Source organism: Neopelma chrysocephalum, unplaced genomic scaffold (genome assembly GCF_003984885.1).
Source record: "Neopelma chrysocephalum unplaced genomic scaffold, ASM398488v2 Primary Assembly neopelma1_61b, whole genome shotgun sequence".
In the NCBI taxonomy this organism is placed as follows: Eukaryota; Metazoa; Chordata; class Aves; order Passeriformes; family Pipridae; genus Neopelma; species Neopelma chrysocephalum.
The window spans coordinates 12,969,229-12,991,329 of record NW_020897717.1 but is presented as its reverse complement, the minus strand read 5'-3'; the positions used below and the strand labels follow the sequence as shown (position 1 = coordinate 12,991,329).

The window sequence follows — 22,101 nt, the reverse complement described above, 5'->3', positions numbered from 1 at the left end:
ATAAAATCCATAAATGTTTAAGGCCCATAAACTACCTTGTTCCTGTGTCATTGATACAAGATTTACATCCCTGGATGTGCAACATGGAAGCTGCTCCACCTGCATTACAGAGCTGAGCCATCTGATGTTGACATCCTCTGGCTACAACCCAGATACGTAAATGAAGATGGAGCTGGCAGGTTATTTGGTCCCATTCTTATACACAACAGTTGTACATCCTTACACCAAACGTTGTATGTATTTTTTTTTCAGATGCAGCTGGCAATCCACTTTTTTCCCTGGTGAACACAACAGAACTAGTTCTTTTTATGCCCCAGCTTCCAGAATCAGGTATGTCAGATATAAACTCTGTTCTCAGTACAAAAAATCTGTAGATTTCATAGTAGCAGAGGAAAAGTTTAAAATGTTGATCACAGTGAACCTTTAATGCCCCAAAATCAGAAGACATGCACACCTCATTCTCTTTCTGGGTTTTTACATCATTCTTAAGATTTAAAGGCTCATTATGTCCAGCATTTGAAATGAACAACCATGATGCAACAAAGCTATCTGTGTCTCAGGCCACAGTCCATTTACATCCAAGTATATTATTAAGTACACTCATAATCTTAACCTTCTTAGGGAAAAAAAACCCACCAAACCACAAAAATACCTCAGAAAACCAAATACTATCTTTTCCTGATCCTCTGTTATCTGTTTCCTCCACTGCTTTGACAATTCCTCTCCCTACCCAAACTCATCTCCACCTCCCCAGCTGCTCTCTCATCCTTTATTTTCTTTCATTTCTCTCTCCCTCATCTACTTGCTTTTCCATCCTTCCTTGGCTTCCTTCCACACATAGCACGAAGCTCTAGAAAACAAACTCATGCCTGAGAACAAACTTCTGCTCAATCATCAAAGATTTTCCCTCATCCTTGCATTTCTTTGACCCAATCTGATTTTATAAAGCGCTGGAAGTTTTTGCAGAGAAGAGCACTCAGTCTTGGGAAAGGGGCTGGCGCAGGGGTGTGGAGCTGGGACTGTTGGTCCAAGAAGTTTCTCTGATGCAGGTCTCAAATTTAATCCCAAGAAAGCAGCAATGGCCTCACATCCCCCTCTGTGGGGTGCATGGAGCTGCTCTAGCGGACGAAGTTTGCCACCTGTGTTGCCACTCCAAAGGGAGCGGAATAGGCCGTCGCTAATCCTTGCAAGCCAATCACCAAGTAACGACATCCCTTCTGCAGAGCTTTGCCGACGTTCTGCGAAGAGAGATGGGGAAAGGGGACAAAAAAATTGAGAGGCCGTAGAAAACACCTTCACATAAAATCGTTCCGACAACCAGTGTCACCGTCCCAGAAAATGAACTTCTCCCACAGCTAATGAGGGCTTGAGCGTGGAAAAACATTTTACTATCTATTTTTACATAGAAATACACACCCACAGGGTATAGTTAAACTGAACGGATGCAGCCTCCACAGGAAGCCAGGCTTTCACGTGGGCTCCTATTCAAGAATAAAATTAGTTCAAATTCACCCTAGTTTGTAGAGGTGCATGTTTCCCACACACACATGTTCTGGCTGTGTTAGTAACTCTAAAAGCACATAATGTGTTAAAACTGGAGCGGAACAAAAAGAGAGTAATCGCTGAGAATACATTTGTGGAAATTTTATCGCCTTTTGTCAAAATAAGATTTTTTTGGCCGAAATAAGAATGTTTCAATCCACTTTCATGTCTGTACATGTTTAAAAACTCGTCTGTGTACTGCATAAGAGATAACTTGCTACCGACTATTTAATTAAAAACATTAATCTAATTTTGATTTAACTTCTGATGGTTTTTGCTCCTATGGCTGGGGAATAAATAGTGTGGTCAGTTGGGGAGGAATATCATAATTAATTGTTAGTAACTCTTCATGGTTGTGTGGAACTAGATCAAAAGCATCTCTTGTAACATGGAAAACACTAAAACAGAGTAAATACTCTAAAATCAGTGAAATACAGTCAATATTATATTTCTTGGTTTTCTTAAATCTGGATTACAGTGGTACCGTCACATGAAAACCTTCAGCTGTTGTGATAGTACTATATAGCTGAATTTTGCTTGTTTTATTCTTATGGAAATTTACTTGAAGGGAGTTAAGGTGCCAAAATAAAAAGGCAGACCGATCCTGGGGGCAGAGCCTGAGGCCAGAGGACGAGACGCGTGGCCCTCCCTTCCCACATCTGCCCTGGTCTCACTGTGTCACACTAGAGACTTCTTTCCTCCTTCCTGCCCTGTGTGCAACTTTACCTACCCAGACCTTACCTGCACTTTCATGAGTTGTTCTTTATGCCAGGGCCAAACTGGCAAACCTTCCCTGTGGGAATGTCATCTGACCAGAACGAAAGGGAATATGCAGTGTCCAAGAACTGGCCTGTGCTCTGAGCATTGTTATAAGTGCCCCTATACCAACAACACATACAGCAATAGGACCAGAAGCAAAGTTATGACCTGCTGTGATGTAACCACACTCACTAAACTGCACCGTATAGATTGAGCCTGCTGGCTTGAGACAGCTTCCTACTGCATGTGACCTGGAAATCACAGTGCTGGAAACTCAAAGTATCAAATGCATCATGAAAGAATGAAATATTCTATTCAAGTCTTTATGAAAGAGTAGGATTTCAGAGGGAGCTCCTGACTATGCTGACATCAATTTCAAAACTCAATTTCAAAAGTAAGTAACTTTGCCGAGCTGACTGGCATTTTCTGCATGTCAGACATAGCAAGCATAGCTTTACCAAAATCACCACTTTTAAAAGAATGCAGTAGAAAGTCATGGCTCACACTGACATCTGCAATCTCTGCAGTAAGAAAAGATTCCTGACAAGAGAAAGGCTTTTCTTGCTAACACAGAAACTATTTTTTGCTGCAAATATCCACGACATACCTGAGATGTACTTAAGTGACATAAACAAGAGACAAATAATTGAATTCTTCCACATAGCACTTCTGTAACCAAAGACATTCATCTTCTGGTGGGAAGAAAATCAAACCACCAGACTGTAGGACTGGTGACTTCCCACACAGAGCAAAAGAACAGTTTTGATCCAAAATAGCTGTTACAGATGAAGAACATGTTGCACTTTTTTCTGTAACTCACAGCAGTGATTTTCAGGGGGCACCTAGAAAGCAAACTCTGTCAAGGAATGTACGGGAGGGATGTTTACCATTTCTTTCGGTCACTTCAGTAGAAGTGGAAAAAAATGCAGGCCAGTTAACTGGAATAGTGTTAAAACAATGACGCCGAGGGAAACGCAGAACCAAGCAAGGCAAAGTACCCGTCACATGAATCAGCTTAGTGTCATTTTCACTCCGAAGAGGCAGATTTTGTACTCTTTGATCCGGGAGAGGGTCGGTGTCCGGCCCTCCCCAGCAGCACTGGCTCCTTCCCAGGAAGGTCCAGAGCAAGCCCGAGGGCTGACCCCGCCTCGGAGCTGGGCACTGGCACTGAAATGCCCGAGGGACAAGGGGCACTTCCCAGAGCCCCTCGAAACAGTCGGTGCCGAGACTCCGCCGCCCGCCCCCTCCGCGGGTCCCCGCGCCGAGGATCCCTGTGCCGGGGATCTCTGTGCAGGGGATCCCTGTGCCGAGGATCCTTGTGCTGAGGGTCCCTGTGCTGGGGTTCCCTGTGCCGGAGACCCCTGTGCCGAGGGTCCCCGCTCCGGCCGCCCCGGGCGCGCTGTGCCCTCACCTTCCCGTACTTCTTCAGCCTCTTCCCGTAGGGCCGCTTGGCGGGGGCCCGCGGCGGGCGCAGCGGCTCGTAGGAGCCGGGCAGGACGGCGAAGCGCACCTTCCTGGACCCGGTGCCCTCCTCCTCCTCCTCCAGCGCCGCCGCCCGCGGGACCCCCGCGCTGCCCCCAGGAGTTGCCGCCGCCGCCGCCTCCTCCTCCTCTCCGGGCAGGATGGAGACCTGGTCGTCGCCGGACCCGCGGCGGGAGAACCTTCCCCTCACCTTGGCGCCCAGCCGCGCACCCACAGTCATGGTGCCGCCGGGCGCCGACCCGTCTGCGCCAACCTCCGGGCGCTTCCTCCGCCGCTGCGCCACAGGTGTGGCCGGAGGCGGCCGCTGCCCCCTCCCCGGGGCGGGACGGCTGCGGGAAGAGGCGCCCCGGCCCCCCCTGGCAGTGCGGACACCGGCCCGGGGCGGGGGGCGAGGGCTGGCGGTGCCCCCGGTCCGGACCACGGTCCCGCCGCCGCTCTGGTGCGGGGAACTTGTGTTTCAGCTTGCTGAAGAAGCGGGGACCTGCCGCCGGGAGCCCGGGATTCGACCTCGTCAGCTCAGAGGGAACGGGGGGGTCGCTGCCGCGGAGTGTAGCCCCCGCACCGCCCCCGAGCTGCTTCGGCTGTCGCGCCGCGACGGCTGGAGAAACCCTTGGAAGCTCCTTCTGTGGCACCGCACGCACCGCACTGGCCGACGGCAGCACCGCTTTGGGAGGTCACGCTCTTTTTTCGTCAAAGGAAAAAGCCAGGCTCCGGCTCCCTGGTCATCCTTCTGCTATCGGTGTTCCTACTAAAGCCTCGGATGAACAGCCTCTCCTGCGTCCAGGGCTGCGTTGGGCTCCCCCTGGCCAAGGGGAAAGTGCCTAAGCCTTTGTTGAAAGGCAGAGTTTCTCAGCGGCTTCTTCCCAGATGCTGCGGGAGGCCGATAACCGCGTGCCTCTGCAGCTGGGCGTGCTGCAGTTCAGCAACTACGCTTCCTGAGCGGTGTTCCTAAGCTGGGGTAGATCAAGAAAAGCAAAATTGTATAGGGAGGAGCGATATAATTTATTCAACCAGTTGGTATATTTATCAATATTTGATACTTATACTAACGCTTTGGACAAGCAGATGCAACACAGGGACAAACTAATCCTTTACCATGGACTTTTCTTACCAAGGAACAAAGCCTTGAATCTCTGTCTCCCCGAGATGCTCCCATAACACTCAGCAAGTAACTCCTGCACCTAGCTTTGTCATCTGCCCCAAGGATGGTGGTTCACCACTTTCTCAGCTCCAGCCAGAAAGGTGTGATGGCCAAGTGGGCCAGTCTCACCGAAGGGTGGGAGGCATGAGCTAAGTCTCAGGTCTGTCGCTAAAGAAGTGCTCTATTCCTTTCCCTGTTTAATATTAATGGTGTCACTGCTCCTGTTACCATCACCATGTTTTTAAGTCTCCAGAAGGCTGAGGCGGAGACCTAAACCCAGGACAACGTTTTGTGCTCCGAGTACACCCCAAACAAACACTTGCCACAGACCGCACGTGGCACTCAGAGCTTCTCCTTCCTCTGGGCTCTGGCTGTGGCAGCGCCTGCAAGGCCCATCTCTGAGCTACCTCTTGGGGTGAGATGCTGAGCTTTCATCCTGGAGCTGCAGGTGCGTCCTGAATGCTGAAGAGACAATGAAACATAGTAGCGCCAGAGCTCCATGCACGGTGCAGAGCCGGAAGCAGCAAGGTATAGGAGGTGAATTTTACACTGCTGCAGATTTTCATGTGCTACTTTCTTAGTTAGTCTGAGGGTTGAAGTAATTGCTTGATGCTGATTAAGTAGCAGCATCAAGAAATAAAATATCAATAATCTGTTTAGCAGCTGCAAAATGGGATCTTTCATCTTGTTAACCGGAAGCTACCTTGAAAAATCTTAAAGAAAAAAAATGCATTAAATATTTTTCAGGGGCTTTGGAAAGTGTTTATGTATAGGTTTTCTATTTATAGATCCATTAGTGAACGTATACGTGCCTCTAAATGAGAAGCAGAAATAGTGAAAGATTATCTGTCTTCTCAAGAGGGACAGGCCTTTCCCCAGACTGGGTTTGTAATTCACAAGTTTGTGTCATTTTCCAAATTCAACTACCAAAACCTCAGAGAATACATTTCTCAGCTGAGACTTACTGTCTCCATTTACGTGGCAGCAGGGGACTCAGTGTGTTCTGAGATGAACAGGTCCAAGGTACCCTTAGGTGTATGACACTTGGCATCAAAATCTCACATCTTAACTCATGGAATTTTAGGATCATCGTAACTACATGGTATTAATGACACCACTTGCTTCTCCGGCAGTGTTGTTTACTCAGTGGAGCAGGAGTGAACATTTACAGTCCTTTCATTGACCTATATACATTTTAATGTTTTAAATTGGACTGTGTGAAAAGGGATGCACTAAGTTCGGAAGTGTCTGTGTACCTTAAAGAAATAATTCAAAAAACCATCCCAACCCAAACCATGCAGTAGTGCAACTGCTCACCCTACACCCACCCCAAATACCCCCCAGAAATGCTGCCATGAAATTACAGTTGAATATGTGAGCCTTCTGAAGATTTGAGGCATCCCTATCCCTGCCTGGACCTGTGAAACATGACACAGCATTTAAAACTCTTCCAAATTTCTCAAGTTAAAGCTGTGCTGATGAAACACCACACCGATCCCCTCCCACATGGAAGCCAAGAACACTTGGATCCAAAATGCAGCTTATCCCACTCTTACCCAAGGAGTAACTTATATGTAACAGGTCCATTACACGGTAGCTGTTCAAAGACCCAAAACCCAGGCACTGAGGATTCAGTATGCACCATCTCAATGATTTTCATATTAAGAACACTCGCCAATAAAAACAAGAAGTTCTGAAAAAACTCTCTTTCTTGGATCTTCCCATGTTATTCCTGCCAGGGGCAGGAGATTTGGAAAGCCAAATGCTGCATTTGGATGCAGCTACACCTTTCACACTCAGATTATGCCCTTGCTGAAGCATCTGGTGTATTTGCAATGGAGAGCACTCGGTGGTTCACAGCTCATATTCCAGCAAGGCAAAAGGGAGGAGGACAGCAGAGTTTGGGAATCAGGGCATTTCCCACTGCTGGCAGTCACTGGAAATAATGCCATTTGCAAACTGCCCCTATATATAAACATTAAATTGGCACTTTGTTTCATGGGAGAGTTAAACTGAAATTTTTAAGCTCTCTCCTCTGGAAACGCAATCTGTGTTTACTGGAACATTAATACATCTCTGGTTATATGGAGCAGTTAAAAGCAGTGACAATCTAGGGCAAAGTTAGCCATGGAAAAACAGCGCCTGTAAAGCGGGAAGCTATCCTAAGTACTTAATCTACTGTCTCACAGCATGACCTATATTTTTTCCACTGAACCTTCTGAAAAGGCAAAGGGTTTTGTTTCATGACTAAGTTCATACACAACCTTGCATTAGCACCGTGGTTATGTTCCATTAGTGTATTTTCAAGGATAACTGAACATTTATGGACATTTATGGGTAAATTGAGCAGACACACAACCCCCTCGCAAGGCTGATTTTTGGTGAATTTCTGAAAATCTCTTGGACGTCTAGTTCTAAGAAGTTCTAAACCACTGACAGTTTCTGGACAGCACAGGATCACTGAACTGCTACAATGTTAATCCTGAATTCACATCATGTTGAAGATGAAGCCTGTGCACCTTTAAACTATTTTGCTACCCGTGGTAATTATTGCACTTTTATAAAGGGCAAACAACAAGTATTTTAGTATGAGAACTGTTCAAGTAAGTTTTAATAGAGTGCACCAGTGAATCAAGATGACTTGCATCAGATTTTGTTTCAATGAACATCAGATTAAAAAAAAAAAAAGAAAAGGGGCTACAGTTCTTTCTTTCCAAACACCACCCTTTTTCTAAGGCAACAATACACGTCCATTTTCGAACATAACTGTTACATAGGAAAGCTACATCACAGTACAGTATGTAAAGTCCATCTCGGTCAAGAAGCCATTAGAGAATGGCACATTTACTACACTTACAGCCTTCTAACTTAGGGTTACAGAGTTTACCACAGCTTTTTTTTTAATTTTTATTTTTTAAAGTGACAATTTCTTAATGAACTTTCTATTCTTCACAAGAGTGTGCAGATGGGGCCCATATGTTGATATTACAGTAATTACGACATTAAATAACATTGCACAACCAACCTCTATGGTTAATTCAGTACAAAAGAACAAGTATTAAAATGTACCAGTACTAGTGGTTTTACACAGTTTATAATCATTAATTATGAAGGAAAAAAATGTGGGGCTGTTTTTTTTTTCTTTTCTGTAGGCAAGTGCCTAATTACAAAGCTGCACATTACAGGCATAATGATGTGGAATAAATACAAGAAATCTGGTAAAATATTAAACACAAACAGGTTACATGGGAACAAACTGTACAACCACAAAAGCATAAATCAACAATTTATCATTATAAACAATGTATGTTTAGCTGTAAAATATTACGTGGAATTGCATGTACTCTTTGAGGGGCACATGTTCCAAAAGCCAAGCTAATTCCTGAGGTGGTATTATTAACTTATACAATTGGTCAACACTCCAGATTATCTTGTGCTATTAAACAGTCCCAATGTTAATATATTTCCATAAAATGGAATTTGTAGTATTCTGAAGGCAGCAAACAAGTGATATTTTACACCATGATATTCAAATGAAATAATTCCGGTTCTCCATTTTGGTGCTACATTTGTTAATGGGCCATGGGAGTAAGGACTGGAATTTGCAGACAGAACACCACTTACGCCTGGTTTCTGTTCCCCCACAGCTCTGAGCTGGCCCAAGGCAAAACAAAGTTTCTAAACTGTAAGTGCCAACACTGTAAACAAGTTTGTCTCTTTTTTCAACTAAACACTGTCCAATAACGAGGATAAGAGCCAAAGATAAGCAGGAACAGTCTCGTGTAGAACAAAAGCCAATTCCTCGACTTTTGGTTCAATTAATGAACAATCTTTAAATAATTAAAAATGGTCATGCTACAGTTGTGAAATTGTGCATTTGACTCAGGACACAAGTTTTTTAAAAAACGCATGGTAGAGGTAAGACTTATAAAAACACCAAAAATGTAAATGATAGGGAAGAACTTTTCCAACTCAAAGCATCAAACATACATTTCTGTGCAGAAATCTAGACAACTATACAAGATCTGAATTTAAGCAGTCATCTTTTTATTATACAACTCTATGAACATAAAATGAACAGAATGCTCTATATACTTACCTGTACATGTGAACATAACTTCTTTAGCTACAGTTATTTAATATAGGTCATACTGGATTTAACTTTACAATTCTGAATAACTATGTATAACCTTATTGCAATAAGGGCAATTTCTACATGGGGAGTTTCACAGGCCAATCACATTAGGCGTAACCAGTACATTCAAAGTGTAGATCATGTATGAATCTTCCCTGATCCCAAAGAATTTAGGTTCTCTTTACAGCTTAAGCTCGTTCGCTATCTTGGATGCAATGTTCTTAAATGCGATAGAAGTCCCAGATATTCTCTTGAAACGAACTCCATTGAGCGACAATCGTGGCAGTTTGCAGACTTCCATCTCCCACTGAACAAGGCTGTCTTGTCGTGCATCGCCGTGAACACAGAAGAGCAAAAACCTCTCCTTTTGTTCGTAATCACAGTTATTAGCATCTAACACTTTCCGAATCTCTCTCATCATATCGTTCGGGTCCATAGAACTAGTGGTCTTCATACTCCATGTGAACCGCAAGGAGCGTGGCTTCGAATCTTTACTATCCTCCTTCTCTCTGTCTTTTGGCTCCCCAGAAACACTCCTGGAACAAGTCACATACAGAAAAGTCAAACCCAAAAGCAGTAGAACCAAGAGATAGAAGAGAAATACAGTTGTTGAACAGGGGTTTCTAAACTGCGCCTGACCCGCCACTAGTCACACGCAAGCTAGTTCCAAGAGTGAGATAGATACTGCTGGAACAGTTGTGCCCCATCTCCTGCACACGTGTGCCTCAGCACAGCACTGTGCCACAGTAGTGGCACACAAGCGAAGCAAGTTTGGAAACCCCTGCTCTACAACGTTCTGATGACAACATGTGCAATGGTAACTGCAGCGGACACACGTTACTCCATACTGCTCCAAAGAAAGTGGAATCTATGTAAAAGCATGACTGATTTTCTGCTGATTTCATGATCTGGAGCATGCCATACACCAACAAAACTGAAGTTGAGGGACACAGTCCTGAAGCGTAAATCATACTGTAAAAGCAGCAGAGGAAGAAAACCCACCCTGTGATTCACAAGTCTTCAGTTAACTCCCTCCCCATCTTTTCTGCCTTTTCCCCCTTTTGCGTTTATTATGTATTTTTGACCTCTCTCTGTGTCAAAAAAGACCTTATAATAACATGTTTTATTTTAACTGATGAAGCAGAATTTTGTGCTGTAATTTGGTTGTAAAGAGCTTGAGGTCACCATTTGAGTACAGGGCCAGCAGCCTTTTCACAGAAGAAACATCGACATGTAGACACAAAGTATTTTATTTGATACAATGACTCAGACAAAATTGCAATGGAGTAATTTCCAATTAACGTTCTTAGTCTGATGCTTCCTTACCAAGTAGATTACTTATTCCACTGTAGAAAGCATTTTGAGAAACAGCACTCATTATTTTAAAGTCACTCCACAGTTAGCTACATCTGTTCTTGTCCCAGGTACCCTGATGCTGATGCCTCCCCATCTGTCACTGGGGAAAGGTGCTGTTCTCATTTTGGTAAGTCTACAAACCGTCATTTTTCAGAGAGGAGTCAAAACAAGCATTTTTAATTTAACTTTCAGTGTGATCCCCAAAGAACCACATTGATATTAAGGGATAGAGCATGGCAGAGATAAGATCTCAAATGACTTTTTTAGCCCAAAACAGACACTGTAGGATGACAAAAAGCAGAGAAAGCTAGAGAATGAAAGCAAGAGCTGAAAGCAACTTCACACTTTGTTTCATTTGAACACTTGATTAATCTCTTTTTTCTTTCCACATCCAGGAATGACAGCTAATAGACTTTGAATTGAAAAGGGCTAACTTAGATAAATGCATTGTGTATTATACAGTGTATCCTGTTAAAAATGTGCTAGTTTTTTTTTTTTTTAATAGAGGCTTTCTTTTTTGAAAACTAAGTTGATACTTTATGTAAGTGACCAGTTTAGAATGCAAACTACAATGCCTGTTCATTAGAGAGCAGAAAAATAAAGAGTTATGCACTGTGCTTAAGCACACCAAAAATGCAGAACCAAATGCTGAAACATGGCAAAAGAGCAGATATACTGGAAAATGAGCACATGAAGGAATGTTTTATTACTAACAAAGCACCTATAGATTTGTGTACAGTGGTTGCCATACAAAGTCAATATTTGGCAGTCACCACCCCTTTCGTCTGAATGTCACTTGTTTTATTTCTCAGTGCAAGGGACATTCATTCCTCAGGGACTATAAGGTGTTTACTTCTGGCAAACAGCAGCTTTAGTAATGAGCATAGTATGTAACTATAGTAAAAATTTAATAGATACACATATACACACAGACACACAGAAAATATATTACATTTTCCACTGAAACCAAAAGTAAACACCATTAAATATTTATAAGCCAAAACATGATTTGAAGTGCCTAAATGATTGGTTAACTCCTACAAGGGGCTTTATTATTCAAAGAAATATGCTTACATAAAATTTTATATTAAATACTTCGCAAGAAAGCAGATATAAAGGGATGCAAAGAGGGATATAGAGGATCTCACCAAAACCCCCTCCCCCCAAATAAAAAACATTTTTTAAATACAGATTACTTAAGCACTATTCTATTTTACATCCTGATTAAAAGTCTTTAAGAAATCACTTAAACCTTGATGCGAAAGACCTAGGAGCGAAGTATTAATAGTGACTCCTCACCTTGAGGTGTCAGTTCTGCCACTGGCTTCGCCTTCACTTGGATCCCTCAAAACAAAGTTAAGGTTGAGATTCAATGATAAAGGTGAAAAATAAAAGTTAAGAAAACCTACACCTAGAACAATGTTAAATAGCTACTGAAGAAAAAAAAAAGATCAGTATAATAATGTCAAGCCTAATATTGTTTAATAGTATTTTTTCACAGCTGTAATTTTAGTTTCCCTTTATGATACCTTAACTTCTTTCAACTCTGACATGTAATTGTTTGGGTTTGGTTGTTTGTTTGTTTTTTCCAAACTGATGGCAAAATTAACAACTTGTTCTCAACCTACTGCAGACAGAGCAATGGCCACATGTAATTCCAGCAAGCACAGAGGAGCAGTCAGTCAAGGTGGTCCAGGGGGGCTCCACTCTGCACCCTTGTGGGTCAGGCCTTTACATGTCAGTCCTGAAAGCACTTCAGGACATGCCTAAGCTTAAGCACACTCAAGTAATTAAAAGTAAGATGTGCCTAAGAGTTTGTGAGACCAAATGTTTGGAGCCCAGTTCACAAAGGTTACTTCAAGATCTGCTTCAGCAAATCAGCTGTTACATTGACTTCAGTCAGATTGCTGGCAAGTTTGAGGTTAAAAATATCTCTATCTTGTTGAATTAGAGTTGTGCTTTACAAGGAACTGTTTTATGTTATGTCTTTTTAGTATGAAGCAACTTGAAATATATCCACACATTGTGTAAGCCACCTAGGTATGTTCCTAGTGCTGCTGTACAAATATTTTAGCACCCAATTTCAATTATCTAATTAATTTAATACCTTTAAAACACCAATATTTTATTAACTAACATCAGGGAAGTATTGCTTGACATAAACCATTGATTCAAAGTACTTCAATACCCTATTCACTAAGCATTCTTCATTATGCATGATTTTATATACTTACCAGAAAAAGCATTTACCTTTGCCAAAAGTTAGTAAAAAAAAGTCTTTCATGACACCTTCTAGTCAAAGTATGCTTTAAACCATTATTTCCTGAACAGTACAGAAGTTAAAAGGCATGCAGTTATGTGATCCAACTCAAAGAACAGCAAAAAATAAAACCCTGAACCTCCACCCATGTAATCCCAGCCACTAAGTCTCAAACAACACAAATGTTAACAAAATAAAAACCACAACAAAACAACACCAAAACACCCCACCATCACCAGCAACAAAACAAACACATTCCCTACGAGGCCTTCGCTATAGGAAAATATACTTTTAACACTATAAAACATAACAGGAAATTGTATAAAAGTCTTCTATACTACAGATACATCAATTTAAGATATGTTAATTCTAAACACATTTTACAATACTCTTTTTATATTGTGGTTTAACATAATGAAAACATTAATTCTTTGATCTCTTAAAAAAAAGGCAGCAAGAAACTATTCCTTGCAAATAACAATGAGCTATTACACAAAAAAACCAGCCTGAACTCTTTAAATTGGTTAGTTATTCAACAGAAGATACCTTCTTCCCATTTAGAGACCTACACTGACACCACAGTTGACTAATTTGCTGTAACTTTTTTTACCCTCTTAAACCAGAGGACAATTCTCTCCCTGCACCTATGTAAGTGCTGGAGATACCAATAATGGAGGATCAGAGTCCTGTATCTTCAGGTTTCTGAAAAAAGAAATTAATTCATATCCTTTTTTTTTAGGTCATCATAGGAGCTATTACTTAGACACATACTGATGCACTGTCAGCTCATCAGGTGAAATCAATTTTATGAGGAACATCACTCCATTTCTAACTTCCTCTCTTCTTTTCTCTTGTAGTACCACCTTACACAATTCATGATATTTTCCTTACAAATTTGCAACTACGAGCTTAACGTAGCCTTGAATTTATCTTTTTTTTCCCCTACACACAAATGATAGAATTCAGTGCATAACAGCATGATTCTGCAAGGGAAAGACAAATTTCCAGTATATAAGTTTGTTGTAAAACTGACAATAATGCAGTATGGACGCATCCATGAACAGGCTTAAGAATTATAGGTAAATCACTGTTAGAAAGAGGCAAACTAAAAATTAAGCCCCCTCTTGGGAAAGGTTTTTGACTGCTAAGTCAGCAGTTACTTGATATTAAACAGTATACTTGAAAATTTTTCCCAGCACCTCTCCTCACAGTATTATTACTGTTAGCATCACTGCAGGAATGAATGCAGATCCAGGATGTGTGGGGTTTCTTCTTTCAGAATCCTGAACTTGAATTGCAAGAAGCTGGTGACATAATAGAAGAGGGTGTGTGATACTGAAATATTATTACTTCCAGACAACCAGACTTCTGCCTGCTTCTAGGCTTCTTATTTCTTCACTGATTTCAGAATTCCCCAAAATAATTTGGTAATACGTATTTTTTCTAAGCACAGTAATAAAATCGTTGTAAATACAGCCCTTGCAACAAACTGCATCCACTTAAAAAAGTAAAATAGTTAAAATTAAAAAATGACTCATTTTGAAGTCCCTGTTTTCAGTATTTAAATTAATTTGATTTTAACTTAACTGTATCATCTTTGCATTTTAGCTGTAAAGCAGGAGCAAAAACTCCTTTTGAGCAGCATTCTCTTGCTCCTTTAAGACAAAGAAGCCAGATAGCTGGTCAAACATAACAGCTACAATATATATAGAGAAGTAAAACAAGGCAGATTCTGGAAGGAACACACAAAACAAGCAGCATTCTAACTGAATTTATATTTACTTCAGACCTAAACTGTAAATTCTCAAAGACTTCGCAATTACAGCCCTGGTTACAGGCTGGGCTTTTTAAATTTTTTTTCTCTTAAAAATCGAGGTACTAACCTGCGGACAAACTTGGAAGTTATCTTGCTTATTATACCAGTCGAAGTCCCTCTTCTAGCATGTGCAAAAGCACCAGTTTCATGGGATGGTGAGGCAGGTGGTCCATTGTAAGTGGCATTACGCCGCTCCCTCAGCTGCTCCCCATGGAAAGTGCTTCGACTTGAACTCCCCCGAGGAAAGCGGGTTCGGTCTGGAGTGGTAGTGCTAATACTATGAGCAGACGGGGAAGCAGCAGGCACTCTTTGAGTTGCACTGCTGGGAAAACAGAAGCATGAATAAAGAGAAAGACTGTGCTCAAAACCCTCCTACATGACAACCGTTCTTTGAAGACAGGAAAGAAACCCCACTCTTGATTCTTTTTATTTTAAAAACTGAATCTGCTACTGATTTGCTTTTATGATTCATACTTAGAAATGATCAAGAGATATTTTCATTGTAAAATCAAATTATCTTAAGTATTAGGAGCAGTTAAGAAAAGTATACACAGAGAATAGGACAAAGGAAAAAGGTAGAAAAGTCTGTAGCAAAATCTGGAGGTGTTCCCAGCCCTCTTCTGAAAAAAATGTGTTCATCAAAACCTTTAACACAAGCACTCCCAAAAAACCTAATGGATATTTCCTAAGTAATTGTCTGACAGAAATAAATGTGTAAAGCTATTCAGGCAGTTAATGGTAAGAACAACTATACTATGGTGCTTCTAGACACCAATGAGTTTAGCAATCTACAAATAAGAGAGGTTAACATTTCAGTACTTCATCTGAATTTATGGTGGCCTGCATTGTACCGTCCTGTCTAAAGTAGTCAAATTTTTAACTTGAGTTTTCCAAAAGTTTCCAGAGGGAGGCAGTCAAGGAACTTCTTTAACTGTATGCAAACATGTTTGTCATGAACAAAACCAGGCTTAAATCATCTGTAATGCCCACAGTACTTGAGTAAGCTATTGCTTCAAAACAGAACGCAATGTGACAGTTTTGAGTAGACTACAAACATACTGAGGCCTATCGTGAACTCAACAACAGCATTTTTGAAGTGCACAGCACTAAAGAAATAACCACCCATTTCTTACCTTGGTCGGTAAGCTTCAGTACCATCTTTGATGGTTGGCAGTGTAACTTTTATAGGATGACCAGAGGCAGACATAGACTTTTGATGTCGAGGGCGCGTGGATACGGAGGCTACTGCAGAGCCTCCAGAAGATGTGCTACTCGCAGACATTTCCGTCAGGCTTTTGCCATGGCAGCAAGGCAGGAGAGATGGACAAAAGGAAAGGGAAAAGAAAGGTTAGTGTAAAACCCTTTAAATGATTTCTTGTTTTAGAACACACCAAGTGCTGTTTAAGAAACCAGAAGGACTGAGTGACCAGGCTGCCTTAGTCAGCTAAAGAATACAGAATTCTGAGAAAATTATGTTAATCCATAAATCAATTCACCACACATGTTAAGTTAGGCCTTTTCATTCCTCCCAGGGTTAAAGCTTACACACAAAAAGTAATGAAGAAAGACCACAAAGAATACATAGATATAGGAAAAAATACTGAAAAAGAAATTTGCAAAAGGCTTAAAGAGATTGGTTAAATAGACTCTCCTTTTGTGGATACCCCTATTTGTAATTAAAACAAACATCTAAAACTTGAAACATTTGGAACTGCTGTCACACTATCACTTGGAAGTGACTGTTTTTAAAGGACAAATTTATACTTCTCCTCTGGACTATCCCAGCCACTGCTAGGCTGAGTCAACTCTTTCAAAGTACAGTTTCTTCTACCGGTACTTTTATTTCTCCTTCCTAAAGTGGCAAGAAAGATGAAAGTAGTGGCAAAACTATTGTGTTATTAATTTTTAAAAGAAAAGTCAAATGACCTAAGGCAAACTACAGCTTTGCCTCTACAAGCCTAAGTGAAATTGCATTAATAATGTATTAGCAACTACAGTCCCAAAGCTAAATAATACCAGTAGCAAAGAGGTAAAGATTTCAGATTAATAGTTCGATGACACAAGACATTCATCTGCACCAAATCCAAATACAACTGCAACACAATGTCTTGTAGGAAAGACATATAAAACTCAAAAAAAAAGAAATATAGATTTTCTATATATAGAAAAAAATTAAACTGTAAAATTAAAAACTTTGAAATAAAATCCCTACTTTCTAAAGTGTTTTTTGTACTAAATCTCTTGGAAGAAAAAACTACCTATCTTTGTGAGATCAGAAAAAATATTGTAGCATATATTTTAACCCTGTATCTGAAAAACATGTTATTTTCTTTCTTTTCAAAAAAGGATTCTTACTACCTTAGTTTCAAATATTTTGAACATTACACAAAAATTTGAGGAGACAATTCCACCCAATAATTTGAAACTAATACTGAAAATTAGTTTTCTGCTTTTTAATGTACCTCCTTAAAGGACTTTAAAAACTTTTTCAAAGAGCTGTACTTTACAGGTTCCATAGCTCATCATTTTATGATAGATGAATAACCCTATACTTCTCTTATTTCCAAAATCACATGCATCATTACAAAAATTAAAGCTCTGTGACAGAAAAGAAAACCAAACTAGTTTACTAGATTATGTTATCTCATGCTTTTTTGTTCATTTTACATTAACTGTTTTATTTGAATAGCTTAAAAAACATCAGAATAAGAACTGTTACTTGAATCTAAAAAAAAAAATAAAATCCAGATTGTATTACTCTCCATTAAAGCCAATATTTCGTCTCTCAGTCAGGTACAGGGGTTAACTAACACCAAGGATGAACAAAGGGCATATTTAAAAAGAAACAGTAACTGTGGCATTGTTAAATACAATACTATTTAACAAAACATACTAAACTGAGTATAATTATCATCTCATATAAAGACACAATTTGGTTACCATCACTACGAATATATTACTTAGACCAAAAAGTCATATTGAAAATGACTGACAAGTTTTAACAATGTCAGCTTTTTGAGCTATTACAGGGGGAAACGAAAAAGGATCAAGCTACACTGTCAGAGCAATCCATCTGAAGTTCTCCACAGTATATCTGCCCGCTTAGCAATTAGTTGTTAGCACAGTTATTTTATTCTGTGGTGGAAGGCAACCCTTGGTAATAAATGTGATTCCATTCAAAGAGGCAAAGGCTGATTGACACTTGTAGTTAGAAAGTTCACCACAAACACAGAAACAGCAGTGGAAGACAAGACGAAAACATACACTTGAACTTTATGTATTTCATACCATGCTTCATAATGGTATTGATTAATTGCATAACCTGCTTCTTCTGTGCCTCAGTTCTTGTACCCAAATCAATAAGCAAGAGAAGTTAAACAATACCTGTTGTCCTTCCCATTCTGTATTGCAGAATAGCGATCTGAAGAACGTTCACAAACGTAAGTGTTCCTCCTTGTCATTCCACTACCAGAAAACACATTATTCTAGAAGAAAAATAAGACTAAAATTAAATACTTTCTTCTATTGTAATGTTGTTGTACAAAAATGTAAACATCAGAAGCAAATCAAAACAGCATTTCAACTGTTTATTTATATTCTTGAAGTCTTCAAATGTACCAGATTAATCTGTTGACACAAATCATTTATATCATCAGCTATTTTATCCAACAGCTTATTCACCATTGCAAGTATACTAAGAGAAAACACAGGAATTTAATTTTGCTGACACTTGCTTAAATTCGTATTATTATGCCATTCCCACTTCCTATGTTACAGAATTATTTGTCCCTAGGATCAACTAAACTGGAATCCCAGAGAACACACCTATGGCTGGCTGAAAGGCTTCCCTGCACAGATTAATTTGCCAGCAAGGGCTCCAGCCTTACAGTTTGTTGCCCCTGTCAAAAGAGCTTTCAAGAAGAAAATGAAAATAGTATCGACCTGTGTCAGTCAACCCAGAAATTATGATGCAGACAATATAGCAAATAGGTTTTGTATCAGCAAATACTGACAAGAATTTCTTTCTGTTAATTTCAGTTTGCATACACTTCACAAAATACCTACAAATGTTCTCCTCCACCCCTATCACACACAGGTTACCAGCTGAAGGCTTTCTTTTAGTACATGATGTACAATTCTCAGTTTTTAATGCAGTAATGTTGAATTTAGGGTGGGAGAGGTTGCAACATGCTAAGATTACATACTGACACATGCTGGCAAAAGATTTCAAATACACTAGACTTGGGTACTGTAGGACATCATGAACTCTGCAAAATTTACTGTGCTTAGGTCTCTCTCACCTACAGTTTTTCTGCACTAATATGACCCCACAGAGACTACTGAATAAACTGTTTCAAGGCCAATTTGTAAGGAAGATTAACAACTGCAGCAACTGTTTCTGAAGTTAAATTCTCATAAGTTAGACTAATATGACTGAAGGTGATAAATGTTTTCAAGAAATTCTGCCTTCCCTAACATCACGTTATCCCAAAAGTTACACAAAAATATTTTAAAATTACCCACATCAAGTTAGCTTTGTTGATTTTAAATGTTCGACTTTTAAAAAAACAATTTCACTTTCTGTGTAAGCTGCTCAACCTTGAACTACTGTTGCAATATCAGACACTAATATTCCTTAATCGTGCCCATCACAAAGCCTTTCAAAGTCCCAGAATAGTAACAGAGCTAAAATGTACAAATACTGAAGTTGCCATTAGCAAGTAAATCAATTTCTCATTCTTCATAGCAAAGATATTCCATTTAATTAGTTCTCACAAAGCAGAGAAATGCTTTTGACATATCAGCTTGTACCATACATGACTGTAATCAGCTTTGGGGCAATATAGTTTTGGGAAAACTCAGATATGAAATCTAATCTTAGAAGACTCAAGAGTTCCTGCCTGCAATAAACACAGCCATAATTTCAAAGACTCTTGGGGAGGAGTTGGGGGACAATGATCATATTTAACATTTAAATTTAAAAAAAAAAAATTAATTTGCTTGTTCAATTTCTGAATACAAGAACCAGGTTGTAAATCATAACATCAACAGGCACATGCACCAGGGAACCAATTGGTTGCTCTCCCTCACCTCACCCCATTCCTGAAGTCCAAAATGAAGCGGTTTCAGAAAACAAAACAGCCAAATTTATGGAGAAGGTTCATGAGGGATATTATGTAGGATTAACAGATGAAATCTGATTCAGAAAGTCCTTTGACTTTCTTGTAGATACACAAGCATTCAAAACCAGAAAAAGAGCACTCCATATTGGCTCTGTTCTTACATTCTTTCCCTAAATATCCACTATTTGTCTTGACAGAACTTCAGTTTGCCCAAGTGCAGACATCCTCATGTTTACTGTTATGTTAGTGTTAAAAAAGTAAAGTTGGTGGGGGGAAGGGACAGGTTTATTTTAAAAGATCCACTGTAGCCTATTTCTGTCTGCCAGTAAAAGTTACCAGAAATAGACTTAGTGGCTTAGTCAGTAACCATTATGTCTATAGCAACCCTGTGCTGCAGATTTTGTTAAAATAGGGAAAAATAAATATGAGAAGCCAAAAGCACACACACTCACACTGGTAACTGCACTTGATTTCTTTCTGTCTGGACCCACAAGCGGACTTGCAGCCATCTCTCCTTTGGATCCCACTGTAGTGCTGCCAAGTTTGCGCGAGACATCCTTGTCCCACTCTTCTTTCTGTTCACTTTCCACACTATTTGCCTGAGACCTTTTTGTGTATGACACAGCAGGAGGAATTGAAGGACCAACTGCCAAATAAAAACAGTATTAATAAGTACCTAAAAATAGTCACTGCATTTTTCTTGGCCAAAATAGTCTAAATATAGTTCCCTGAGTCCAAAAAAAGCATCTGAACAACTCTGACGGCAAACTCAGCACATATACCAACCTACTAAACTGAGCTTTGACAGCCTGTTTTCTTTTAACCCACTCTCTCTTCACCACCAATTTGCAGTTCAGAATTAGTTCCCATTTCATATCAGTATGTAAATTCTGCAAGAGTATTTTAATTCTCATTTTAAACCCATGCAATTTGTACGATATTATGAAAAAAGGAGTTAGAGGATGTTTTTCAAAGTATTTTTTAGTACTTTTTGCCACATACCTTTTCCTCTAAATACTATGAAAGATTATTTTCCCCTGAAAACCATGGGACTGCTTTATTTAAAAGCATGTTTTACAGTTTCCCCCTCCTCATCATTCTTTAAAATGCTTTGGAAAAAACTCGTTGTCAGTTGACTTCTATATTCCCTTAAAGTAAAAAGCACATCAGCTAACAATTTTTATAATATTGGTTGCTTTTTTGGACAAAAAAAAGGGGGGGAAACAATAATGTGAATTAGACAGAGAGGAGGGCCAAACATTTTAGAAATATTTATAGGAATTTGATAGCTCTCTGAGGAAAAAAATCATCTTCCATTTAGTGTTTTAAATATGTACTCCTTTGTGACGTAAGCACTTTCAGCTGTTTCCTGAATACTTGGTAAAATTGTTGTCTCTTGGAACCAAATAATTTGCCCCCGCCTGTACTGATAAAAATAATGGTTTGCTGCCCTTGGGATTATCCAGGCCAATATCTGCCATTAGTTCCTAAACAGAACGCACCCACAATGTCTTATTTAGTGAGTCAACCAAGTATCAAGCCCAAAAAATTAAATCTGCACGTTATATTGATCCAGAAGCGTTCATACAGACAGAAGCATCACAGTAGAGCACGATGAGATACACGACAAATGCATAGAGTGGTGGCCCTGCCAGGTTCAGAAAACACTGCACATCCAGGCTCAGACTGTGTATGTCACTTTACTTGTTGGAATGTCATCCCCACCATGATCACTGAACCGCCGCTGTTTCTGGTTGGTCGATATACTGCGCTGGACCTTCAGGTGAGCGGGAGACTGCACGGAGCTGTTGTTGAGGTCGCTGCTGGGACGAGATCTTTGACCCAAGTTGCTGCTGGACAAGGAATCGCCTACTTCAAACTACAAGAAAAACAGTTTTTCAAAGCATAAACAAAATTCAACAGTACTGGAATTTTTATGGCATAATAAGGCAAAAAGTCCCAATAGAAGGCTTTTTTTCTTTATAGTTTAAAATTGTACCCAGAGTAGAATATTCTTCAAGATGAATTTTATCACTTCATCTATGTTTAATGTGCTTTAAAAACACACAGCTAAAGCTAAGTTAATGAATGCTCAAAATAAAATTAGAAGAATCTTGATAGAAAGAAAAAGTGTGCTATTTTAAAACCTAAGCCACGGAATGGCTCCCCCTGTTTTTTTTTATTTTATTTTAAAGCCTAAAAGCATTCATAGCTTCAGAAAAATTTCAAAATGCATCGGACTGAGTCAGAAGGGCTAAAAAAGCAAGTACTGATTAAAGGATTCTTTATGGCCTTCTAAACATCTTTATGTAACTGGTATGTAACTCAGCCACTGGTTTGTTGATATCTAAGAAGCAAAAGTTGTAAGTAAGAGCAGTGGAAAAGACAAATATCCTCTTCCAAGCAATTTGAGTCAAAATGATTTTAGACAGATTCCCTCCATGCTCTGCCATCACAAGGGAATTCAGGTTCAGAGATGTGAGAAAA

The 22,101-nt window shown here is 39.9% G+C and overlaps 2 protein-coding genes across 6 annotated transcripts in view; both read right to left on the bottom strand.

The window, feature by feature from the left end:
• Positions 1–303: 303 nt before the first annotated feature.
• CUNH1orf115 (chromosome unknown C1orf115 homolog) lies at positions 304–4,072 on the bottom strand. Its single transcript, XM_027681746.1, has 2 exons — positions 3,713–4,072; positions 304–1,238 (listed from the first exon to the last, which is right to left on the bottom strand). The coding sequence occupies exons 1-2, from the start codon at positions 4,001–4,003 to the stop codon at positions 1,119–1,121; spliced, it is 411 nt and encodes a 136-aa protein (XP_027537547.1). The 5' UTR covers positions 4,004–4,072; the 3' UTR covers positions 304–1,118.
• A 4,576-nt stretch (positions 4,073–8,648) lies between these two features.
• Positions 8,649–22,101, bottom strand: part of MARK1 (microtubule affinity regulating kinase 1) — a 57,429-nt gene continuing 43,976 nt past the window's right edge. For 2 of the 5 annotated variants that reach the window (XM_027681741.1, XM_027681745.1), the window contains 7 exons: positions 21,340–21,493; positions 20,067–20,260; positions 17,876–17,976; positions 15,625–15,783; positions 14,559–14,813; positions 11,715–11,759; positions 8,649–9,595 (listed from right to left, as the gene is read on the bottom strand). In XM_027681741.1, coding sequence (XP_027537542.1) covers positions 9,241–9,595; positions 11,715–11,759; positions 14,559–14,813; positions 15,625–15,783; positions 17,876–17,976; positions 20,067–20,260; positions 21,340–21,493 — 1,263 coding nt within the window. In that variant the 3' untranslated portion in view covers positions 8,649–9,240. The remainder of the gene's footprint in view (positions 9,596–11,714; positions 11,760–14,558; positions 14,814–15,624; positions 15,784–17,875; positions 17,977–20,066; positions 20,261–21,339; positions 21,494–22,101) is intronic. The other 3 variants (XM_027681742.1, XM_027681743.1, XM_027681744.1) reach the window with 3 other exon arrangements.